Here is a 22,683-nt window from a genome sequence, read left to right as displayed (position 1 = left end):
TGGTTTTCCACAGATGATTTTATTACCTTCCATCTCGATCCCAGTCATAGACATCTACCTTCACAGTCCTGAAACAGACAGAGAATATCTTATTTCTGAGATCTGCTCTTTACCAGATCATCTGCTGTCAATAAAAACCCTGCCTGAAGTTCTGCTTAATTAAACCTTCACTGCTTTAATAATGTCACACTGAGGATGGTTATTGGTGCAGCAGGTACAGGTTGTTTTATGAACTCAAGGCCCATCTATGCTCAGACTACTTTCAGCAAGTGAACATCATCAATTCCACAGAGAGAGGAGAGAAAAGTGAATAGAAGCTTTTACGTTTGCATGCAGCACCATGAATATCCCAGCCAGGCGTGAAGAGTCAGGTATGCTTCATATGTAAATACTGTTTGGCTGTGTTACATGAGTGATGCTTCATTTGGTTAAAATATTGCAGATTTTAGTCATTAGCATAGCTACTGTGGGCTTTGCAGTTGTCGTTTACTGTGAGGACCCGTGAAGCTGTTCTCTGAGGGACAAGTGACCTGCTTTGCAAGGCATTGTGGGATTTTTTTTGTGCATGCTGCTTGTCTCCCAGATTACAGTTAGAAACGAAAACAAAGTGCTACAAGGGACAAAGTAATCAAAATGTCGGAGAGAGTCGTGGCTCCTAATTTACACGTTTGCAAAGCAAACTAGTGAGACATACCAGAGGCAAGGCTGCATGATTTCACTCTCAGTGGGATTGTTCAGTCAGAAAATGAAGCAAATTTTCTTCAATGTATCAACTGCAAAGATATTAGCTGTAAGAGCGCTAGCAGTGAACGCACCAAACAGTTCACTGTGTGAACTGTATTAATTGTTTGTCTTCAGCACAAATTCTGACTGAACTCAACACAAACTCCGGTTTTGCTATTTTCCTCCCATCTCTCTCATTTTTTACTTGAAGTGAAACATTTCCAAGTCACATGGTTGCCTCATTTCATGCCGCACCAGACAAATTTGCATCTATTCATTCAAATCTGTAGGTGATGGGGGGAAACTAAGGTAGTGACACTTAGTAGCAAGCTGTTTTCTAAAAATGACTTGCCCTTGTATTCATAAACTAAAGGACAATACCTAATCCGAAATAGTTTTGACTCTCTGTAAAATGTAAATAAACCATATAACCAATTGAAAGCAGTACAAAAAAGGTATATTTAATGTTTGACCTCATCAGCTTCATTGATTTTTGTAAATATCTGCTTTTTGTGAATTTGATGCAGCAACATGTTTCAAACGAGTTGGAACAGGAGCAAAGGACGTGGGCTTGCAAACACTTCGCAAAATCATCATGAGTAAACACAGTTTCATCGCTGCATCTACAAATGCAAGTTAAGCCTCTGCCATGCCGAGGATGCCAGGAGAGTCAGGAGGACTGGATCGCCAGTCAGCCTTCATTTTCCTGGGAGATGGTACCCGCTGGCTGACAGAATTCACCTACCACCTATTGCTAATTTAATAGAAAAGGTGATGTAACACAGTGCTAAACATGCTCCTGTCCCAACTGTTTTGGAATGAATTGCAGCCTTCAAATTCAGAAAGAGTGCATACTTACAAAAAGAGTTTATCAGTGTGATCGTTAAGTCTCGTGTCTTTGTACTATTAACATACACATACTATTTGTACTATTCAATAGTATTTATGTCAAAAAGGATTTGGGGATCAGTGCACTCTGTTTTTTTATTTTTTTTAACTTATGTTTTAAACAGTGTCTCAACTTTATAGGGTTTTATTTGTGAATGAAAGGCCCTGGGACAGAGGGCCACAGACAGGGAAGATAAGTTGAAAAGCACTGAGAGCTGGACTAACATTGTCTTTTCATGAAAATTTTGACAAAAAAGATAATGCTAGCCTTATCTTTCTACCTCTTAAGAAATGCGACTCCTTTGGGTTTAATATCACATGAGAATCACTTTCATCTATCATAAAAAAAAGTATATTCAGATAAACCATGTCTAAAGGGGGGGTAAGTCACTAAATCCTATAAAATATCACAAAGATAAGTGGAGGATAATAGTTCCTATTTTTGCAAAAGTGGCACTGTGTGCACCTCTGTATACTTATTGTATGCAGTGTGTACCTGGCAGCAAGTGGCTCTCACAGCCACTCGCACAGCCTAACCTGAGTGTGAAAGTAAAACAGAGTGCTGTGCGAAAGCTGAGTCAGTCTCAATAACACCAGTGCTGGTCCCTGGGACACTATGACCGACTGCTGGCATTATTCTGACCGCCCCAGCAACAGGTGATGTCATCCACATAAGAATCTGCCTGTGCCTGTTTCCCTTCGTGATTTAATAAGAAGAAATAAGAAAATGATGTGTGCTTTTCCAGGACACAGACTTTAGCTCGCTCATGTAAACAGCAGTGAAAATGAGGTGGCTTGTGACATCTGTGCTGTTTCATACGTGATTCTTCTGTGTCTAAACAGTAATTAAATACCTCACCATGACATTTCATTCACCCTTCATTTGGATGCATACAGAAACAGAGTTGTGCAAAATATTTTCTGACCTGTCATAGTCGCCGTTGCAGAGAGCTCTGACAGGGATGGTGAAGGGCTGCCACACTGGGTTCAGTGTGTTCTTGATCACCTCTGTCTTATGGCAGATGGTGAACCTGCCGGCAAAGCAAGAGACATGAAGCCATTAAAGGCAGACCACATTTATACTGCTCACATTGTACCTGTGAAGATAATCCCACATCGCTTATCTGCAGCTTCCTTTGCGGTGCTACAGAGTGTTTTGCAGGTTGTTGTCTTTTTTTCTATCTGCTTAAATGTATCTGGGGGACATGACAGAATTGCAGATTACGTTTTATTGCGACAAACATCTCTCCAAGGCAGAGCAGCAGGATGAGGCATTAGTCTTAAAGGTTGAGATAAACCCCAAAGTGCGGTGCCGTATGATTCAGATTCAAGTCATACAAAAAAAAAAATAAAAAAAAAATAAAAAAAAAGGTAGCTTTGTAAAAGGAATAAGTGAAAACCAGTAATTATTTGCTTTTACACATGTATATATACATACCTCCAGACTGCTAGTCAAACACTTTCCTTTGATCAGCAGTAGCTTCATGGTACATTTTACCCACCTGGGGATAAGTGCTGGAAATGGCTTGTAGCTACAGCCAATCCCTGTACCTGAACATACTCACTGAAGTTAAATCTTATAATTAAAATGAAGCACAAACTGTTCTGTGTGTGCATCTGTCAGGAAATTGGACATAAAGTTTAAATTGTTGGAGAGCCAGCCTGCTTTGAGGGGATGGAAGCAACACATTTCTAATGTTGAAGGTGTGCATTGTGCTGGGATTATTGTTTGTCAGGGGGATCTTTGCAGGTGCAATGCTAAACTACTGTCTGCATTGTTGTATTTCTGTATTCATATCTGGGAGGTTGACAGAAATTGTTCCATTGCTCTCTACAGCCATTTATACTCCTCATTAGGTATATGTATGTTTAGAGGTCCACATAATACATAGAACAGGATTTATACTGTAATATAATAATTTAACCACTTAACTAATTTAATCAATAACTGTTTTGGGCAAGATGGCACCACTATAGCAGCAGCCTTTTGCTGCACCTTTCTGCACTTTCCTTTTGGGATTGATAAAGTACGTTATTGTCTGTCCATCTGAAGCATGACTTGTATTTGATCCCCACCTTTACGAGACGCTACGACTTTTTCTGTGCACACAAAATGCTTATTTCTCTCAAATTTGGATCACAAATTTGTTCAAATTTTAAGCACTTCTCCTTTGCAGAGAAAATCCTTCCACCTGACAGGTGTGGCACATCAATATGGTGACAAATCAGCGTCATTATACATGCCGATCCGTGCCCGATGGGTGACATGTCAGAGTGAGTGAGTAGCCATGCAGGAACTGTTTTCAAATTCCAGGAATTGTGTAAAGATCTGTGTAACATCAGGCCGTGCATGATCATGCTGACAGTTTGTGCAGAGATCCTTTGGTTGTGCAAACCCACTGTTGCATCAGCCGTCCAGGCGGCTGGTCTCAGAAGATCCTGCAGGTGATGCAAGATCGTCTGCCAACACCGGAGGCGGCTAATGGCAACAAATGAATATTCAATCCATGAGCGACAGCTCTGGTGGACATTCCTGCATCAGCATGCCGATTGCACACTCCCTCAAAACTTTGTGTTGTGGGATAAATCTGCGTATGTTAGAGTGGCCCTTTACTGTGACCAGCCCAAGGCACACCTGTGCATTAATCATGCTGGTTAATCAGCACCTTGATATGCCACACCTGTCAGCTGGATGGACTATCTTGGCAAAGGAGAAGTGCTCACTAACACAGACTCGAACAAATTTGTGAACAAAATATGGGAGAAAATAAGTTTTTCATGTGCACAGAAGAAGTCTTATCCTTTATTTCAACTCATGAAAAATGGCAGCAAAAACAAAAGTGTTGTACGTGACTGCGAATGAATAGTGGAAATAGAGCAGGAGGTTTTAAATATGAAATCATAATTTAGGACCAGGTTTGGCCCTATTGCATGATTTTGTTTTTCTTAAAACTAGAGCTTGTGTATACGATGGGAGGCGGCCTGGGTGAAAATAAAATTGGCCGGAAGTGTCCATGTACAAAAAGTGGAGGGCTATTTTGCATGCACTTTTAGGATTGTCCCTAACATCAGGCGTCATTGTCAGATAATGAGGTGAAATCAGACTGCTCATGTATGTGTGTCCTGGGCGTCTGAGTCCACCCTGAATGTGCAGACTCACGTTCCATCCTCATTACTCCGATAGAAAACCAAGAAGGGGTCCGACTTGCCAAAGAAGTCTTTCTTGTCCAGCTTGTTGGCACACAGCTGCATGGTAGCAATATCCTGAGAGAGAAGACAAGCAGTTTTAGTGAAACGTCAATGTAGTCATTCTGATGAAATGTCATTTCTGAGGCGGCAGCTTGCCGTCTTCAGAAACTCATTTCTCGTGATGGTGGCGCAGGTTTCTGCAGGACGCGGGTGCAGCGGTCTCGTGACTGAGGTTCCCTCAGTGTAAAAACATGCATGATGACAACACACATGTGGGTCAGAATCCCAAACAGCAGCAGCTGGAATGGCTTAATAAGTGAGGCACACATAGAGTACAGTGACTGTAACCCAGCATTTCAGTCAACTGACTTAAATGGCAAAAACTGATTCTATTATGGTCTGTAGTATAGTCAGAGAGGCAGAATGGCTTCATACACATGAATGAATGGTTACAGCAGTTAATGGCAAACTGTGTAATTCCTGAGAATAGATAGATAGATAGATAGATAGATAGATAGATAGATAGATAGATAGATAGATAGATAGATAGATAGATAGATAGATAGATAGATAGATAGATAGATAGAATGACATTACAGGGGTTGTCAGCCTACACACATGCACACGCACACACACATTCTTAACAACATTTCTGAAGAGCATTTGGTTGTTGTCAGGAGCAAAACCTCCCAGAGTAACGAAGGTAAACACAACGAAGATAAGGCTGTTCACATAATGGTCTCTGGAGCCCACACACACGCACACACGCACATACACACACACACAAGGAAATTCTGTTAGTATCTGACAACCTATTTGGTATTAATATCTTATTTTGGCAGGGGAACGGCAAAATTGGAAGGGAAAATCACTTAGCTCATAGCAGGACACCATCTTGACAGTTCATTTTAAACACATTTAAGAACTGCGGGGAGGTTTGAGCAACACAACATCAACGGTTCATTGGCACTGAACACTGAAAAAAGAATAAACTTGAGGCTGGGGGTCCCAGTGATGTCATTTACAGATTAAACTTGTGGACATTTGTTGCACTTCATGGTGTGTTTTTGAAAGATTGTCCCATCGTTTCCTGTTTTCTGTGCGGCTGTGTGTGGGTGTGCGTGCGGGGGAGAGGACTGCAAGCTGTTACAACAACAGCATCAGGGCAAACAGAACATGCAGACAATATGAAAATATTCCAGCAACATTTGGGTTGTGTGCACGTTTGAATGTGTGTGTGTGTGTATGCGTGTGTGCGTGCGCACTGACCCTGCAGTTACTGAGCTCCTCTGCTGTAAAGATAATGGCTCCACACTTCTTCCCTGGAATCCCACTGAGAGCAAAAGGCAGGAGAGTCAGAGACGGACAGAACAAGAAGGTGGGAAGTGAGATTTGAGAAGGAGGGTAATTGTAGCATGACATAAATGATACACTTACCAAGCAGATGTCATTCAATGCTATAAGCTGTTTCTGCGATAGGTGGAAGCCCAGCATGCAGTTTGTCATATACTCAAGAAAAAGCTCACATTTGCAGTCCTGCACTTACTTTCTAATGTCATCTCTGAAAAGGGGTTTTGGACACATTGATGTCTATTTTATTCTATTTATTCATTTCCTATCCTTTGTAAGATTTACATTTGACTAAAAACACCCAAAATCTCAGGCAAGCACATTTTAGTCACATCATTCCTACCACAGGCCTGTTATACACTCACACAGCGGTTTGAAAGTCAAAATTAAACATCTCCGCTCCGCTGCAAAGCAATATTTATTTAATAAAGTGGCAGTTTCATTACTAATGCTGGCAGCCATACATTAGAGTTTTGCACTGAGGAGCTCCACTGGAGCATTGTTAAGTGATGCTCAAGGGCATCTCAGCTGTGGTAACAATGGAGGGGCAAAATCTTTCACCTTCCTTTCCAGATTTAACCTGCCAGTCCAGGAAATCAACCCCAAATCTGAGATAGAAAGGGTGGGAAGGATATTTAATTCAGAAAGTCATGGTTTTTATCGTTTTAAAGTGACCCTATGAAATATTGCTGAGCAGTGGCCACTGTGGCAGGAGGCAGCAGTTAGAGGAAGCGAAAAGTCACAAAGTCAGTACACTGGGGCTAATGTAAGCAACATTAGCTAACGTTAGCCACAGTAAGCCACGAGCAAGGCTATAAAATCTCTGAGTGTACTGAACTGCTGCAGGGTCCTGTTCACGAGCCGAAATTATGCAAACTTTAAACGAGTTTCAAGAAAACCTGCAAAAGAGAATAAGAATGAATGCATGTTCCAATCCACCACCGTTATGTGAATATTAGGAGTGTGGTCATGATGAAGAGGTGGCAGCGCCAATTCCCTATTACAGAAAAAGAGCTCTGGTCAAACCTCAAATGAACAGAAATCACGATGCAAATATGACGTTTATGTCCGTTTCATGCAGTAATTTGAGGAACGTTCCAGTCTCCTCATCTCTCCACGCACAGCTGATGTTTTCATTTGTTGCCATTTTTCACCTATCCAGTGCAGCAAATGCTTCAGTGGACGTTTAAGCCACATGCTTTATGTACGTCATGATTTCTTCCCCAAGTTTGTTTTTATCGATGCACCAACCTTTCCACCTCAGCCCAATGTAAATACTGTTTTGCTCTGTGTGTTAAATTTTCGCTCAGGTTTTTTGAGAAAGCCCATAAAAACAGGTGAATGGAAACACACTTGCTGTCGCAGTGTCTTGGCTCACTGTGCCACTTGAACAAGGCCATTGTTCATGCTCTTGGGAACGCCTGGGCTGGACAAGGTGAAATGTCTGCTGTGAAAATGCCTGTTGCATTAACCCTAAAGCAGGAATGTGCTTCTGCTTCCTCTGTTTTAACCTTGACCAAAATACAGTATACCAATACGGAAGACTAACTTTTAGTTAGTAGAACTGGTGCTCCCAACTTTCTCATTTGGCCACACCAGTGCATGATTTGGTCCCACCCTTTTGTTTTGGTTTTTATGTCTATTTATTGTATTCATGTCTTTATTGACAGTGTAATGCAACAAAGTGCCCTAAATTAAGGAGTTCCTCATGCACTCTGTCGTTGAGGTGCATGCATTGCTTTTGAAGTGGCAGTAATTTCATATATCTGAAACCAAAGCTAAAATTAAAGCTAGCCTTTGCTTGTTAGCGTAGCCACTTTACTCAGTCTGAATAATCCATAGCACAAATTTAGAGCCAACACACTAAGTAATCCTTGTATTATTTTTAATCATGAGTACAACATGCTCCCAAATAATGATCGCCCTCTGTTCTGTCTTAAATTAGTGATCTAACGTTAAAGAATATGTTAGAATTTGAAAATCATTTTAAAGGTAGCCATTAAGAGGAATGACTAGCAAACAAAAAATAAAAATGCACCCAGGTGTGCACATCTCTTCCATCACGCCCTCAGTTTTTTTGTTTATCTACAATGCATTTAAAGTCAGAGCTTGTAAAGCCGGCTTTTATCCCCTTTCCTTTTGTTTCTCTCCTGTTTAAACTCAAATTAAAAGTGAAATCTTGAGACTAAACTGACTGCAGTGAAAGAACATTTCCCCGAGAGGGAGAAATTGAACAAAGAGAGAGTGGAGGGAGGATGTCTATTGAGCAGACTCAGAGAAAAGGAAAGAAGAGACAGATTGGGAGTGAGAGAAGAAAAATGAGGGGTAAATTTGTGACAGCCGGGGCGCAAAAGGGCCGAGCTTGGCTAATGCTTCATTATGCTTTCCTGAATCACAAGATGAGTTTAAGAGAGATGAAGGAGGAGGAAGCGAAGTGGGTGTGGGGGAGAAGAAGAAGAAATGACACATGAGGATGAAAAAATAGGGTTGAAAGATAGATGAGAGAAGGGAGAGGGAGGAAAGGCAGACTCAGACATCAGTGATGTTGGTATGCAGCCGACAGTCAAAGACGTTTTAATGAAACCTTTCATAGGTCACAATAATATCCGTATATTAGATGGATTCCATAAGATACATGAAACAACGTTCTTGTATTGAAAACATCCCAATTGTATGCAGGGGGCGACTGGAAATAAAATTTGGATTGTGAATGATCCAATGGTTGTTTGCACTGGGACCACAATAGACTCTGCTGTGATCTTGTAACTGTTTGTGAAGTTGTGAGTAATGTCAACAACATTTTTCATTTCCATTTGCACTGTATTGCATTTTAGAGATGATTTATTTTTATGTTCCACTTTCTCCATGCTAACTAAATGTATTAGTGCAAGATTACAATTCAATAGTGCAGAAATGAATACAGCACAAACAACTATACAGATCTGAGCTAATTCACACAGACACAGTACTGTGAGTGCTTTGGTTAATTAGCATATTAGGATTTCTGATAAAAGCAGAGCAGGAAACAGAGCTGAAGCTCCAGTCCCAACCCTTTAGTAGGTAATCAACTGGCAAGTTCACCGTATGGTAGATAAAACATGACAAAGTGCCCTCGAGGGGGCTCCTAGTGGAGTAAACATAACAGAAATAAAACATATTTTATTAATATTCAACACATACTAAATAAATACTCTGTAATTTGCAGACTGTAATCAAAAGTGTTAACTAATTCCCTATTCACTTACCTGAGTGGTTGAGCACAGCCTTGAGTTCTGCACAATGAGGCACCCACACGACTAATGAAGACCAGTTTGTTTTTCCCACATCACCACAATTTTAGTGCCTTCGCACCAGCTCACTGTCTCTTACAGAATGAGTTTCACAGTATGGTCTCGCACCTCATTCTAAAACACAACCTTTTTAACTCTGACTGCAGTGACAGGTAAAACTATCGAGCCTGGTCTCCCCACTGAATGGTGACTGTGAAATGTGGCTGAAGGCAGAGCAAAGCTCAGATTAGTTTGTCACAGAAGCGGACGTTCCTGTAGGACACGACTCAGGACAATTTTACACGTCAACTGCTTCAGGTTCAACATTTAACAGCATTGATTAATGGCAGTTTATTGAACCAGTAAAGCTTTTGTTCCTTTCAGTAAGCACTTCCACGTCATCAGCTGGTAGTTTATGCCAGTGAACTCCTTTGCGTTCCATCAGCACTGGTTTTATTCAGTTGGTCTGAAGCTCAAAGAGAGAAGGGCTACAACCACTTGTGGTTTTGAGAAGTTTATTGACAGACGTCCATTGTTTCCACAGCTGACAGCTCCAGTGACAGCGAAGTCAAATTGTGTGGCACGAGCTCAATGTGTTTGGGCCTTGATATCCCGAGTGCCTTTTCAAATCTGACTCCGACTTTATGTCTGCAGCACACATTATTGCATTAAAACCCAGTGCACAAGACGCCATCCTACTTTTGATTCAAATTCAGTTCAGCATGATTTGATGTCATGAGCATGAAAGTAAGAATGAATGAAAGGCTTTGCAGTTTTTATTCCAAGTAATTATTCTCTTTTATAGCTGCCGTTTCTGTGCTTTCTGGGAGTAATTTTATCATATTTTCATCTGCTGCTTTGTGCCACAGCGGTGCCCAAATCCAACTTTTTGGAAACAAGGGGCCTGAGGCGAAGCCAGGAGGCAGATCTGCTGTTCACTGACCCTGAATATTTCAGCTGTGTCCCAGTTCAGTGTCACAATAAAGCAGACTAGAGAATAACGGCCCATCAAAGAACCGCTGACAGACTTATTTCCCTTTGATACTAAAGAAAGAGAAGGAGCAAGACAACTGGTGGAGAATGATAGATAAGAGGAAAAGAAGTGATCATGTAGGTAAAACTGATTTAAGGACAAAGAAGGAGAGAGGGGAGAAAGAATGATGAAAACAAAGCAAATAACAATGACCGTGTCTGTTAGCCACGACTCATAAATCCACAGCTTTCCATGATGTAGTTTTGAAGTCAACGGATTGTCTCGCTCACGCTGCCCGCCAGCTGTAGCAGGCAGCTACAGCGAGAGAATTATTTATGAATTTATCTACGCAGTGTGTCTAACTGCGCTCCCGCCAGCTAGCCCACCAGATGCAGGAGCTGCCTGGACTCTGGAGTATCTGTCCGAGCCTCGACCGCTCACTGATTACAGAATAATAATGACACGCTGCTCCTCTGCTAGATATTGCAAGCGTTAAGTCTGGCATGTGTCTCATCATGAGATGCATTTGAGGCCACAGAGACTCGTTAGAGCTCAGTTTTTAAGATGTGTTAACATCGCTGGAAGGTCGAATGATACGATGCAAAGAAACAACGTCCAGTTTATGTGTGCTCATTTGGATTTTTTTTTGCAAAATCGTACGCAATTCCTACGCAAAATAGCATCAAAGTGGGGCAGCTGTGAGCGTTTTCATGAGCTGTAAACAGCTCCAGGGATACGCAGCAAGCTAGGCTGCCATCTGTTATTGATGAAGTGACATGAAGTACAGCCTCACGACAGGACACTGATTAACTTTGGGGCCATAGATGTCATTTGAAAAGTGCACAGAGCGCCACACATGAGTGTATTGGCCTCTTTTTTTTCTGTCTTTCTGTCTTTTTTGTTTGTTTTTTTTTTTCCCGGGAATCTACCCAATAATTTCTGTGGCTCGGGCCAGGCTCTCCAACTCTGGCGTTATCTAACAGCTCAGTGTGCCAATGTTTCATTCTGAACAAACAATGCAGAATGTGATTTCACCGATTAGCTCACTGCGGTCAGGGACTATTCTCTCAGCTTTGTGATTGCAGGTATCGCAGCATTAAGAATCCCCTGACCGGGTTAAAAAAAAAACAGCTTCTTCCTCTGTGCAGTAAGTCCACTGAAAAACATCTTACTGTCCACCATTGTACATTTACTGATAGCTGCTCCTTGTAATAACCTTAAAAAATTGGAATTAATTTGCTACGTTAAATCAGTGGCTCTCAAACTGAGGGATGGGAGCCACTGCAGGGGGGGACATGGATCACCCGGGGACGCCACATTGAATGAATATGATAGATGATGTAAGGAAAATAAATGACGCTGATGCTGTCGTGCTGACATTGACTAAAACTCAATATGATTCTTTTCATTAGAGGCTTCCTCTATAATTTTAATGGCTGATAAAAATTGTAGGGTGGGGTGTGCAGCATGACAGAAAAAGTTTGAGAGCCACTGTGTTACATCTTCTTAGATTATATCTTTATGCATCTCCTCATATCTCTGCATCTTTTATATATGCTCTATGTTGCCAGCTGGGCTTCAGGAGTTCAGGCCTGAAAAAATAAAAGCATGTACATTTTTTTTTTTTTTTTGCCAGAACAGATCTGCATGAAAAACCAAGCTGTCGCCTTAATAGTTGCCATTAAAAAGTCTGGTGGATTTTTTTGGGTTCAACAACAATGACTTCAGATTCATCGTCATTAAGTTTTAAGAGGTTCTGTGACTTACAGCTTTATAATAGTGAGGCAGGCAAGCATATCAGCTGGGCTGTTACTGAACATGTAGCTGTGTGTCGTCTGCGTAACTGTGAAAGAGAACACTGGTTTTGTTTTGTAATTGTTTTTCTAACATTTAGACACAGCCTCATTTCACCAATTTTCAAGATAGTTTCACAGTATGTTCACATTTCCCTTGTTATTATATGACATGGACGGTCTTGCAGGCTTTTCTATACGATTATGATGTTCTTTTTATGTTCATTTGTGTTGTACGTATGCTATGAAGAACCATCATCTAGACCCAGGGTCAGCAATCCCACAACTCCGGAGCCGGCACTTCAACCCTCTGATGCGGCTCCCTGTGGCATTTGAAAATAATAGATGAGTATTTAATTTAAATGTATTTTATTTTAGTTGGTTCGATTTTAAAACAAACATCGCGCACGCCTCACAGATGACAGCTTACGATCCTGCGTGCGCTGAGGTTCAGGAGCAGAAATCACATTAACCAAGTATGATAAATATTTTAATTGCCTATTATTTTGCATATATTCATATTTTTTTATTGCTCACTGAAATAGTCCTTTTATTTTATTAGGTTGACTGCACGGGCCAGTAAAAGGATGAAGGCACACAGAGAGAGGACGGCATTTTTAGTTTGTGTTGCATAAGTTATGAGTTTTTTTTCATAAACAAGAGGGACTCAAAGAGACATTGAGTATTTCCTTCCAAGTAACCTTCAACCCAAAGTCTTTATTTCTGAGTTCAAAATGTTTTTGTTGCACTCAGAAATGAAATTTCGTTTTCTCTGCAGTTGTTCAGTAATTTCGTGAATGCAACACATTATAGTTTGTTTATATAGCATAAAGGCAAAAAAAAAAAAAAGAAGTTAAATGCAGAGAGTGCAAAAAGAGTTTTGTGGCTCCCAGTGTTTTCTTTACTGCAGGAAACGGGTCCAAATGACTCTTTGAGTGGTAAAGGTTGCCGACCCCTGATCTGGCCTAAATGTCTGCTGCTGTCATAGTTACTGTTTCGAGTGTTCTTGTAAACAAGCCTGTTTTCATTCAGTCTTACTGAGAAACATTTTGCGATACAACCTTCTGCCCTCTTGTAGCCTCCATGAAAGTTACAGCCCTACGACTATTACTTCTAATAATAATAATAAAATTAAAACCTAAAATTCAACAAATGTTTTGTCCTGCACATGTGAATCAAATGTGGCCAGATGTTCCCATCGAGCTGGCCAGTATCTAAGTAAACCTCACACCACTCACGACACATGGAGCTTTGTTCAGTAAAACGTGTGGTGTTGTGTGCCTGGACATGACCAAACATATGAGCTGGAACAAGCTGTGACAGAGAAACCATAGGGTGGAGGGTAACACCTTAACCTGAATCTGACATCACCTGTACACAGAAAGCACCATGTGAGACAAACATCATCGCCTCATCTATATAAGACATGTGTGAGATGTGTTTCACATTCTCAGAGAGGACACTCTGATTTGTAAAGCCTGTATGAATGTAGGTGACATGGGACCATGTGATGGACTGTGTGGTTTCCCTGGCCCTCGCCCTCCTTTTCTGTTTGTGCAGCTGGCACTGACAGATACAAACACAAACATACATGTGCACGGCACTTTTCACACGAGCCTGCAAATACTAGAAGAAACCCAAAAAGCCAACAAAATAGGGGATGATTTTCCTCTCCTTCCTGACTGCTACAGCAAAAGAAAAAGAAAAGAAAAGAAATGTGTGAATGCCATGACCCTACTGACCGTACATGTTTCTGAAAAAAGCAGGGTTTGTATTGGAGGCCGAGACACTTATTCAAAACAATATATACTCTTTTTGAATGGAGAGTACCAACATAAGACCAGCTTCTACAGAGAGTTCTGCATTATGGGTTTACATTATAAGGTTTGTGAGTCTACAGTGTGTCTGCTAGTCAACACTAGCTAGAGTAACATGTTTCGAAGGCAATCAATTCTTGTTGGGTGAAAACAAGTAGAAAGCGTCTCCTGACATCTCGCCAAGACAGATGCAGGACTGAATCATTCGTCAAGCTGCCAAGAAACACCACTGTCACAGATGTTGAGGATCTTATAAAGACAGCTTGAAAAATGCTAACTGCCACAGAGAATCATATTCCTGCTTCCGAGAGCGTGACAGGAGAGTGTAAGTATGAGACTGGTGGACAAGCTGCACCAACGTAGAATTCATGTTCAGCTGAATTATTTCATTTTTCTTTTTACAAAAAAATGCTTTATGGATGGTACGGTATGTTCCTCTGCAAGATATTACAGTGTTTATATAGTATTTTTTCCTTGAACTTCTGAGTGTTCCTGGGAAGCCTAACGAGCAGGAGCAGGGCACAGTGCAATGTGCATACAGCAGCAGCGTGTCTGAGCTCTTGCTTCGCTATCTTTGTGCAGGACTATTCTTGCCAGAGCAGCTCGCGTCACTGAAGCTTGAAATTTACTTGTAAATGTATAGAAAAATATTTTACTGCATACTACTATAACATGTTCTGTTCCCTCCTCCTCACTGTGAGCACCTGTACTGTGTTCTAATGCAGCTGAATTATTAGCATATTTTTCTGTTTCTGTTGTCAGACAACAGAACAAGCATGAAATGCGATTGCGCCTCATAAATGCAGTCATTACCAAGGTGCTGAGCCGCAGGTTAAATCATTATTTTAACAATCCGGACACCAGCCAAAACAAACAAAAACACACGTTAATGATGTCAATTATAGCAACATTTAAAACGAGTGATGATGTGAAGGTTAGAAGCAACATGAAGTTGTTGAGGCTTGGAGATGCCTCCTCCTCTTGTGCTGCTCTCTTTTGTGGGGTCCCACAAGGGTCTGTTCTGGGTCCCCTCTTAATTAATGTATACATGCTCCCTGGCTTTTAACATGGAAGCGACACACCGATCCTTGCTGCTCTTGAATGGTTACAGTTTTAGACTGTTTTAAGACTTTACTGCTCATTTTGAAAAGATGCATTATTCGACAGGACTGCATGAAAATCAAAGCAATACCGGTGGGAAATGAATGCTATACAGTAAGAAATAACTGTGTGGGTGACAGCGTGCATGTCATTTCTCTAGTCACTGGCCTGCAACACCACAACACACTACAAACTGACAGTATTTTTATACAAAGACAGGAATCACTGCTAATAATAATATTGCATAAGAATTGATCATTGACAGCATTTTACAGTTTATTAAGGTTGCCCCAACTCAATTATTTCACAAAACTCTTTATGATTTTTTTAAGGGAGTCTGGTGCTCGTGTAGGTTTTGCTCTGGAGGACAGAGATCTCAATGAGGACAATGAGAATGTATTAAAATTAGCAGGCGTAAATGTAAAGGCCAGATCAGATTGTTTATTATCTGATAATGTGTCTGAATAGAGATCACATACCAGGTTTGAATGGGATGTAAATGGGTAGATGTTGAAAAAGCTGAGGTCGTATTATACTGGGGCCAATCCATTATTATGGTATTTCAACAACAAACTGTTTCAATCGAGGCCTCCACTTATCAGCGTGTCAACTTTGCATGTCATTCATGATTTACATGCAGGTCCTATAAGTTCTTTCAAGAGTTCATTTGTTAGTGTGGTTCTGTGGTATTCTGACAGTAAGTGAAGTTACACTCAGGATGATGTTTTTTGGCCACAGTCACAATGACCTTTGAAGAATTATGGCTTCCACCATTATTTTTATTTGTATTTTTTTATGGCTTTGATTTGAATACAGAATATATATATAGAAAGACAAAAAACAGAACAATATGAAGATAATACTGTAGTTTTGCAATAGCAAAATGACTGGACTCCACCACACCTACCTGAGCAATACCAAGCAATGACATTAACAATTCATTACAACAAATCCTGCTGAAAAATTAAAATGATAAAACATCATTTAAAATAAAACACCCAAGCTCTCTTTTCAAAAGCTCTCACCATTCACTCCTAATGATCTTATCCAAAAACTGTATCATCCTGCTCCAAATCCTTTGTTGTTTCAACAAGTGCTGTTGGTTGCTGACAGATTACAGGTGTTGTCTTTGTCTGTGACTGTTACAGAACAACATTGTCACATTATTTGCCAAGATGCTCAAAGCTGGCAAGCATGAAACTAGCTCTAAGCTAATTTCCGCCTGCTCAAACAGAGACAATTGCAAACATATAATTGGTTTACAAGATAAAGTAACAGCTAATTCTTGCCAGTTGGAAGAAACACAGTTGTAAATCTCTGTGTTGATTCATCTGTTGTGGAGTGGAGCCTAATATATCTCAATGGGAAATTGATATGAACTGATAAAACAAGGAAGAATCACGTTCAGGGTGGCATTTGCTGAGACTGAACTCAAAAAGGTGCCGTAGAAGTCAAGTACTTTGACATGGACAAGGATTACTACACTTTTTTAATCACATTTGTGGCAGGGGGAAAATTCAGCGGCACATATTCGATTTCTCGGCTGATAGGGTTTAAAATTCCCTACAGCAGGAGAGCAGCAGCAGCAGAAGTGTTATGTCTTTGCACCTGTCATAGCAGAGCAGGCCAGATGAGACCTGAACCGCCACACCAGATGGCAGGTGACTGTTCTGTAGGACACCGACCACAGGGGACAGACACTGACGACACTGATGTGTGTGTGAGGGACAGAGGTAAATAAACAGTAAGAGACAAAGGGAGCGAGACTGAGCATGAGTTTTATTGCAAGATTGGGACTCTAGTTTGAAATGTAAACTTTAAGCTACTCTGATGTCAAAATATAATATCAGTGGTGTGTCATCTCATTGAGTCTTTTACCGGGTATCTAAAAAAAACCTAAAAGCAACTAAGAACAACTAAATCGTCTCGATTAAACATACAGTAAATGTTAATTGGTGATCATGGCATATATGACCTTTAAAGGTCAGTAGGCTTGCTAAGTAGTTTCTATAGTAGATACAGCAGGTGTTGGCAAGCAGAGTACTTTTAGTGCAAGCTGACCAGTGCATGTACGGCTGACACATTTCTGCAGTATCATGTAACCTCACACGCAAATCTTTCAACAGGAACACAACACAACAAGGAAGGAAGTTATCAGAGGCAGACGCTCAACTTAAAAAAAGTCAAAGGACATGTTCAAAAGCAGCAAATGCAAATAAAGGTCAACTGTGAAGACTGCTTCTGCGTGTGATGTGCTAAGAAATACTAAAGCAGCAGACCAATTTGCCTGATTTGAAACTAAACAGAGCCCATTGTGAAAAACTGTAAAACGCCACTATGACACCAAGCTTGCCTTTTTCTAACAAGACCCAGAGCTTAAAGGTACAATGTAGCTTTCATACAATGTGTGATGTGCAGTGTGTGCAGTGGAGTATATTTTCTAATTGACAAAATGTTTATGGATAAAATAACCAGACAAGAATGTCTTTGCTTTTTCCCCCTAAACCAGCAAATTAAATACCTGACAAATCGAAGTATCACTGCGATGCAAAAATCATAGCAGTAAGAGTCAACAGCCATGCTAGCGGCTGTGTGAAGCTGTTGGCACAGCACCCAAAATATTGCAACGGCCCACCTGTGGGTCGTCAGAACATTTAAATTATTTGTCTTCCATCTATTGAGACAATCACTACATTCATGTTTATACTCACAGTACAGACCATTAGAAAGCTTAGTGTCTCATGAACCGATTGATGCAAACCATGACAAGATACAAACACAACAGGAGACACAACAAAGGTCAACAGCAGACAAACAACCCTGTTAAAAATTAATGCAGAATTTAGCAACTGGCCTACTATGTCTCTGTGATCCAGAGATCACCGCAAAATCACTGAAAGTCCACAGGATCCACTGCAGTAAAGATATTTAGTCCATAATAAGATAGAAAGCTGTTTTCTCCTTTTACAATGGCACCCTAAGTGCTCGTCTTTTGCTTTTCGTCTGTGTTTTCCTAGTTATAACTTCCCTCAGCTTATACAGAAGGAAACTATCTTGCCTACAGTTACTCTCTGGAGTCTCGGGTTTCAAATAACACATCACTTGACTAATCATCTGGCACATGGAGCCTATAGCAACCAGAGGAGCCCCCCCTCTCCCCCACGTGTGAAGATCGCCCAATCATAGCCAATTTTGAAGATGACTGATGCTTCGAACAGCCAATGAAATTCTAAATGCACACAATAAGTGCATATTTTGTGATAAATGACAAGTGATAAATACAGTAAATGGCCTCAATATAAAGATATAAAGCCAAAATATGGGTATAAATACCTTAAATATGCATATAGATGGCAAAACTAGATTAGAAATATAGAAATAGAAATATAGCTATTCATGTATATAAATACATAGTAAATTGGCGGAGGGTTTTTTGAGAACGCCAAAATAGACCAAAATAAAAACATTTGCTTTCTGTGATATTATTATCAGTTTTTATCAAACGTGAAGAAGAGTAAGGCCTCATGCTGTGGTCCCTTTGCGTTTTCCAGCTAAAACATCCCACATATCTGCAAAAAAAAATATTCTGGAAAAAACCTCCACCCCCTTCTATTTGAAAGTATGTTCAAACTGCTATTACTCCAATCCATCTAATAGTTGTTGGATATTCATATCTGGACCACAATGGTGAACTGCACGACTGACAGTCTTACATTTCCATCTCCAAAGTCATGCCTCTAGCATGGCTTAAAATCCAGTTACTAGGAGCATTTTCTCTCACCCATTTTTTATGTTCATTTTCCATTTGCACATCAAAAAACCTGAGTGGAAATGCAGAAGAGAAAAAATCTAAAAAATATATTGCAATAAAGTCTTGAAAAATGGCAGCAGACTAAAACATCAGATCTGTGTGGAGTGATGAGAAGGCTGCATTGTGTTTCCTGCATTGATTTTCACTGTTTGAGATTTGACTGGCACTCATTTTATATCATCATCTTGTTGCGCCCTCTTCTTCTACATGGGCATAATTGCACCACATACTGCTAATGTCGATGAACAAGCTACTAATAATTGTATGGCAGTTGTAGATGGAAACAAGCGTTCATTCACAATGTCTTTCGCAGATTTTCTTGAAATTCAGTTAAAATTACTGATATATATAACATTGCCCACAATAGCCTCATACACCCAGAGATATTAAAGGGATATGGAAAATTCTCTGATAATTGACATTGTGTACATCATCATGTCACCCAACCCTAGACAGCTCTATAATACCATGAAATCTCTCCCCAATATAGTCATTTGAGCAATCTAAGAATATCTGGACCTCCATGATTAAATCCAGCAGAGCTCACTCTCTAGCAATGTGTTGCTTTGTGTCTGTCGGCATCATAGTCGCAACAGCATAAGACAACATCTGCAGATACAGTTACAGAAACATACTGCCTTCAATCTGCCACTGTTTGCTACCTCTCACAGAGCAGAACATGTGTTTTGACGCTGACATTTTTTTTTTTTTTTTTTTGCCAAAAGCTTGAGGTGCTGTGTGCTGGTCTTTGTCTATGTGACATCAGCCACAGAGTAGAAGGCATCCCACTGATAGGCCCCAATTACACACCCTGCCCCGTGACACACAGCGTCGACAGACTGACCATTGTCTCGCAGCAAAATCCAGACAGGTATAATTTTGTGACGAAGGCTGTTGTGCAATCATACGCCCGGCAACATAACCATCCATGTGGACAGCTTGTTTAGTCCAGTATCCACCTCATCAATCTAGATCTGGATGCCTGGCGGCATTTGGGATTATTAATAGATCAGCCTCATTTTTTTCTCATTACACTTAAAATTGAATGATTTGTTTTTTTGCTTGCTTTGCAGTACTGCTCTGCTTCCTATATGCGTTTGAGTGTGTGTGTGTATAAATTAATCTTTGTATTATATATATATATATATACACATACATATTATGTTTCTCTAGTCTATTTCAGTTCAAAATTACCTCTGGCATGTGGTCGTACTGTATGGTTGTCCATATAATATATCCCGCTGAGCTCCCCACTTATTTTTCAAAGGGTGGTTTTTGGATCATTGTTATACCTTTACCACCTCGGCTAATAGCCCCCTCGGTTACCACAGCAACACGCAGGTAAGTGGAAAGGAGTGCTTAGTCCGCCATGCAGCATGAAGCCCGTTTCTAAAACTGTTGACCTATAAAAACATACACCCACAAACATGTGGAGGCTACCAGAACCATATATGTTTCGGACTGTGTGTGTGTGTTTGATGACAGCAAATACTGAGGAAAATCGATAACAGAAGTTTTTTATATACTGGATCTGTATTGTCTTTGTCCAAGCTTTTTTATTAGTGTGTGTGTGTGTGTGTGTGTGTGTGTGTGTGTGTGTGTGTGTGTGTGCAGCCTCTCACAGCTTGCACCACCAATGCAGTGATTCTTCTAAATGACCGCAGATATATGGAGGACTCTTTCTGCCTGACGAACGAAACTCATTGTTCCCTGCATCTGTTTTCCTCTACAGTCGCATCAACTCCCGTATCCCAACTTCATCATCCTCTCTTCTCTTTCATCTTTTGCATCTTTTCAATGTCCTTCAACATATATTGTTCCTCTCCATTTGTTTCTCTTTCCTCGTCTCCAATCGCTCCTCTTTTCCTTGTCTGCTGAGGAGTCTGTCACCCTTCACATAACCCCCTTTTCACTTTCTATCCCTCCTCTACCTCCCTTTCCTCCCTCATCCTCCTTTGTTTCTCCCCCTGGGCTTTGCTGTGTCTGATCTATCAGAAGCTCCAGACAGCTGTCTATTCCCTGCAGGCAGCCATCAGAGACGCTGACCATATGGGAGGAATAGTGATTGCGCTCTGTTGGTCTCTCATTGTTTGTTTCCCGTTTCATTTTTAGCCTTTTCCCGAAACACTTCCTGTATATCCCTTCCTTTTGGTTCATTTCGTTTTGCTTCTCGCTAAATCCTTAAGGCGGTCATGAGCCAGACTGCTGGGCTTGTGTGGAGAGGGGAGGGATGTGGAGGGGAAGTAGGTGTTTTCATGACAAAGCCATGGACACAAGGTGCATTGGAGGTTCATTAGGGAATAATGTGACAGTTGCGTATCTCTATTGTATTGTTTCACTTATTTAAGCTGCTTCTTTTTTTCATTTGAAGACATTTGTCTTGAAAGGGAATTGAGGCCACCAGGTATTTTTGTCTCAGGTATTTTAGGATTTTTGTATGCATGGCAGAGAACAATTGAGATAAAAATGGAAAAAAGCATTTTGTTGGTTTATGGGAAATAAAATGTCAGCCTCAGTTATCCACTTGTCTTTGTGCGTTTCAGCACAGCACAGCGTTGGTACAGAATACGGCACAGTGTTGTAAGAGTTCTCTCTTTCTTTCTGTTGGAGTGCAGGTATAATTTTAAAGCTGCACTCATAAAATTTCATATTACCAAAGGACAAAATGACCATGTATCATGCTAAAGGGCTCCCTCCACTCTGACACCACTCAGTTCCCCTCAGCTTTGCAGAGTGTATTGGTGTATTTCTCATGGCTCATTGTTTTGGTTTTACGGCCCACAACTTTACTTCCACTGCTGTCATCAGCATTTGTTCCCAGCCCCGGCAGGCAGCTGTTTCAGTGTAGAAGCTCTGATAAACACTGCTGTATGCGGCCTGCCCAGCACCAAATGGCACCCACTTCGTGACTAACTGGCGAGCACTGCGCAGCATTTAGCAGCCATATTTTTAACACAGGAGTTGGTGTGCATTGTTTGCTTTTTCATGGAGTCCGATGAGACCTTTGCTCCGAGAAAATGTCAGCGTTTAGCTTTTCAAATCCCACTTCAATATCTGACGGCAAATGCTTGATGGTAATAAAAAATAAATCCACTGCAGGAAACATAGAAAATATTGTTGTTACTGTTGATAAAGTTGACATTTAGCTTAATGTCTCTTCAGTTGGCCACGCAATAATCACATCATGTCACATCACATCACACCACTTTGTTCTCTCCTTTCGGTGACTTTATGCTGTAAATCTGGGAATTATTTCTGCAACAAACACCGGCAGACTTTTTCAGTGGTGCCCAACACTGAGAGGCTGAGATAGCTGATTTTAGAATCAGACACTTGTTGATTTTAAAGAATACTTTCAAGAATTAAAATGATTTCAAACGTTTGCACATCAGGTTTACTTTCCATATTTTCCCATTTTCACTGGCACATTTACTTGTGTCGATAAAAAATGTGAGTTTAAATGCATTTTTCCTCAGGCATACCTCCATTTAATGGACAGATTGAGCTGTTATCTGTACAGCTTTGGAGATCCCCCTTGTCAGAGTCTTAAAGCTCCACTGTGCCCCATTAATCATAGAGTAAGTCATTATAGCAATCCTTCAGACAGGGGTCTTATTGTATGTAACCTTTCACTTATGTCACTTTCCTCATTTCTCTCCTCAAGGTGAATCCCATGAATGGATACAGTGAAAAGATGATTAATCACATGGAACTTATGGCAGGTTTGTGATGAGTGTGAGTAATTGTCCCTGTCTTTAAAGTCAATTTA

General features: G+C 40.7%; 1 protein-coding gene across 1 annotated transcript in view; it reads right to left on the bottom strand.

The window, feature by feature from the left end:
* The window catches only part of LOC121612407 (copine-9-like), a 66,621-nt gene that overhangs the window by 16,803 nt on the left and 27,135 nt on the right, over window positions 1-22,683 (bottom strand). The window contains exons 8-11 of the mRNA XM_041945279.1: window positions 6,070-6,133; window positions 4,772-4,875; window positions 2,538-2,642; window positions 27-68 (exon numbers count right to left, since the gene is read on the bottom strand). Of these exons, the coding sequence (XP_041801213.1) occupies window positions 27-68; window positions 2,538-2,642; window positions 4,772-4,875; window positions 6,070-6,133 (315 nt within the window). The remainder of the gene's footprint in view (window positions 1-26; window positions 69-2,537; window positions 2,643-4,771; window positions 4,876-6,069; window positions 6,134-22,683) is intronic.

This window comes from Chelmon rostratus, chromosome 10, assembly GCF_017976325.1.
Source record: "Chelmon rostratus isolate fCheRos1 chromosome 10, fCheRos1.pri, whole genome shotgun sequence".
NCBI classification, from domain to species: domain Eukaryota; kingdom Metazoa; phylum Chordata; class Actinopteri; order Chaetodontiformes; family Chaetodontidae; genus Chelmon; species Chelmon rostratus.
Note: the sequence above shows the minus strand (reverse complement) of the source record. Positions and strands in the feature narration are given on the sequence as shown.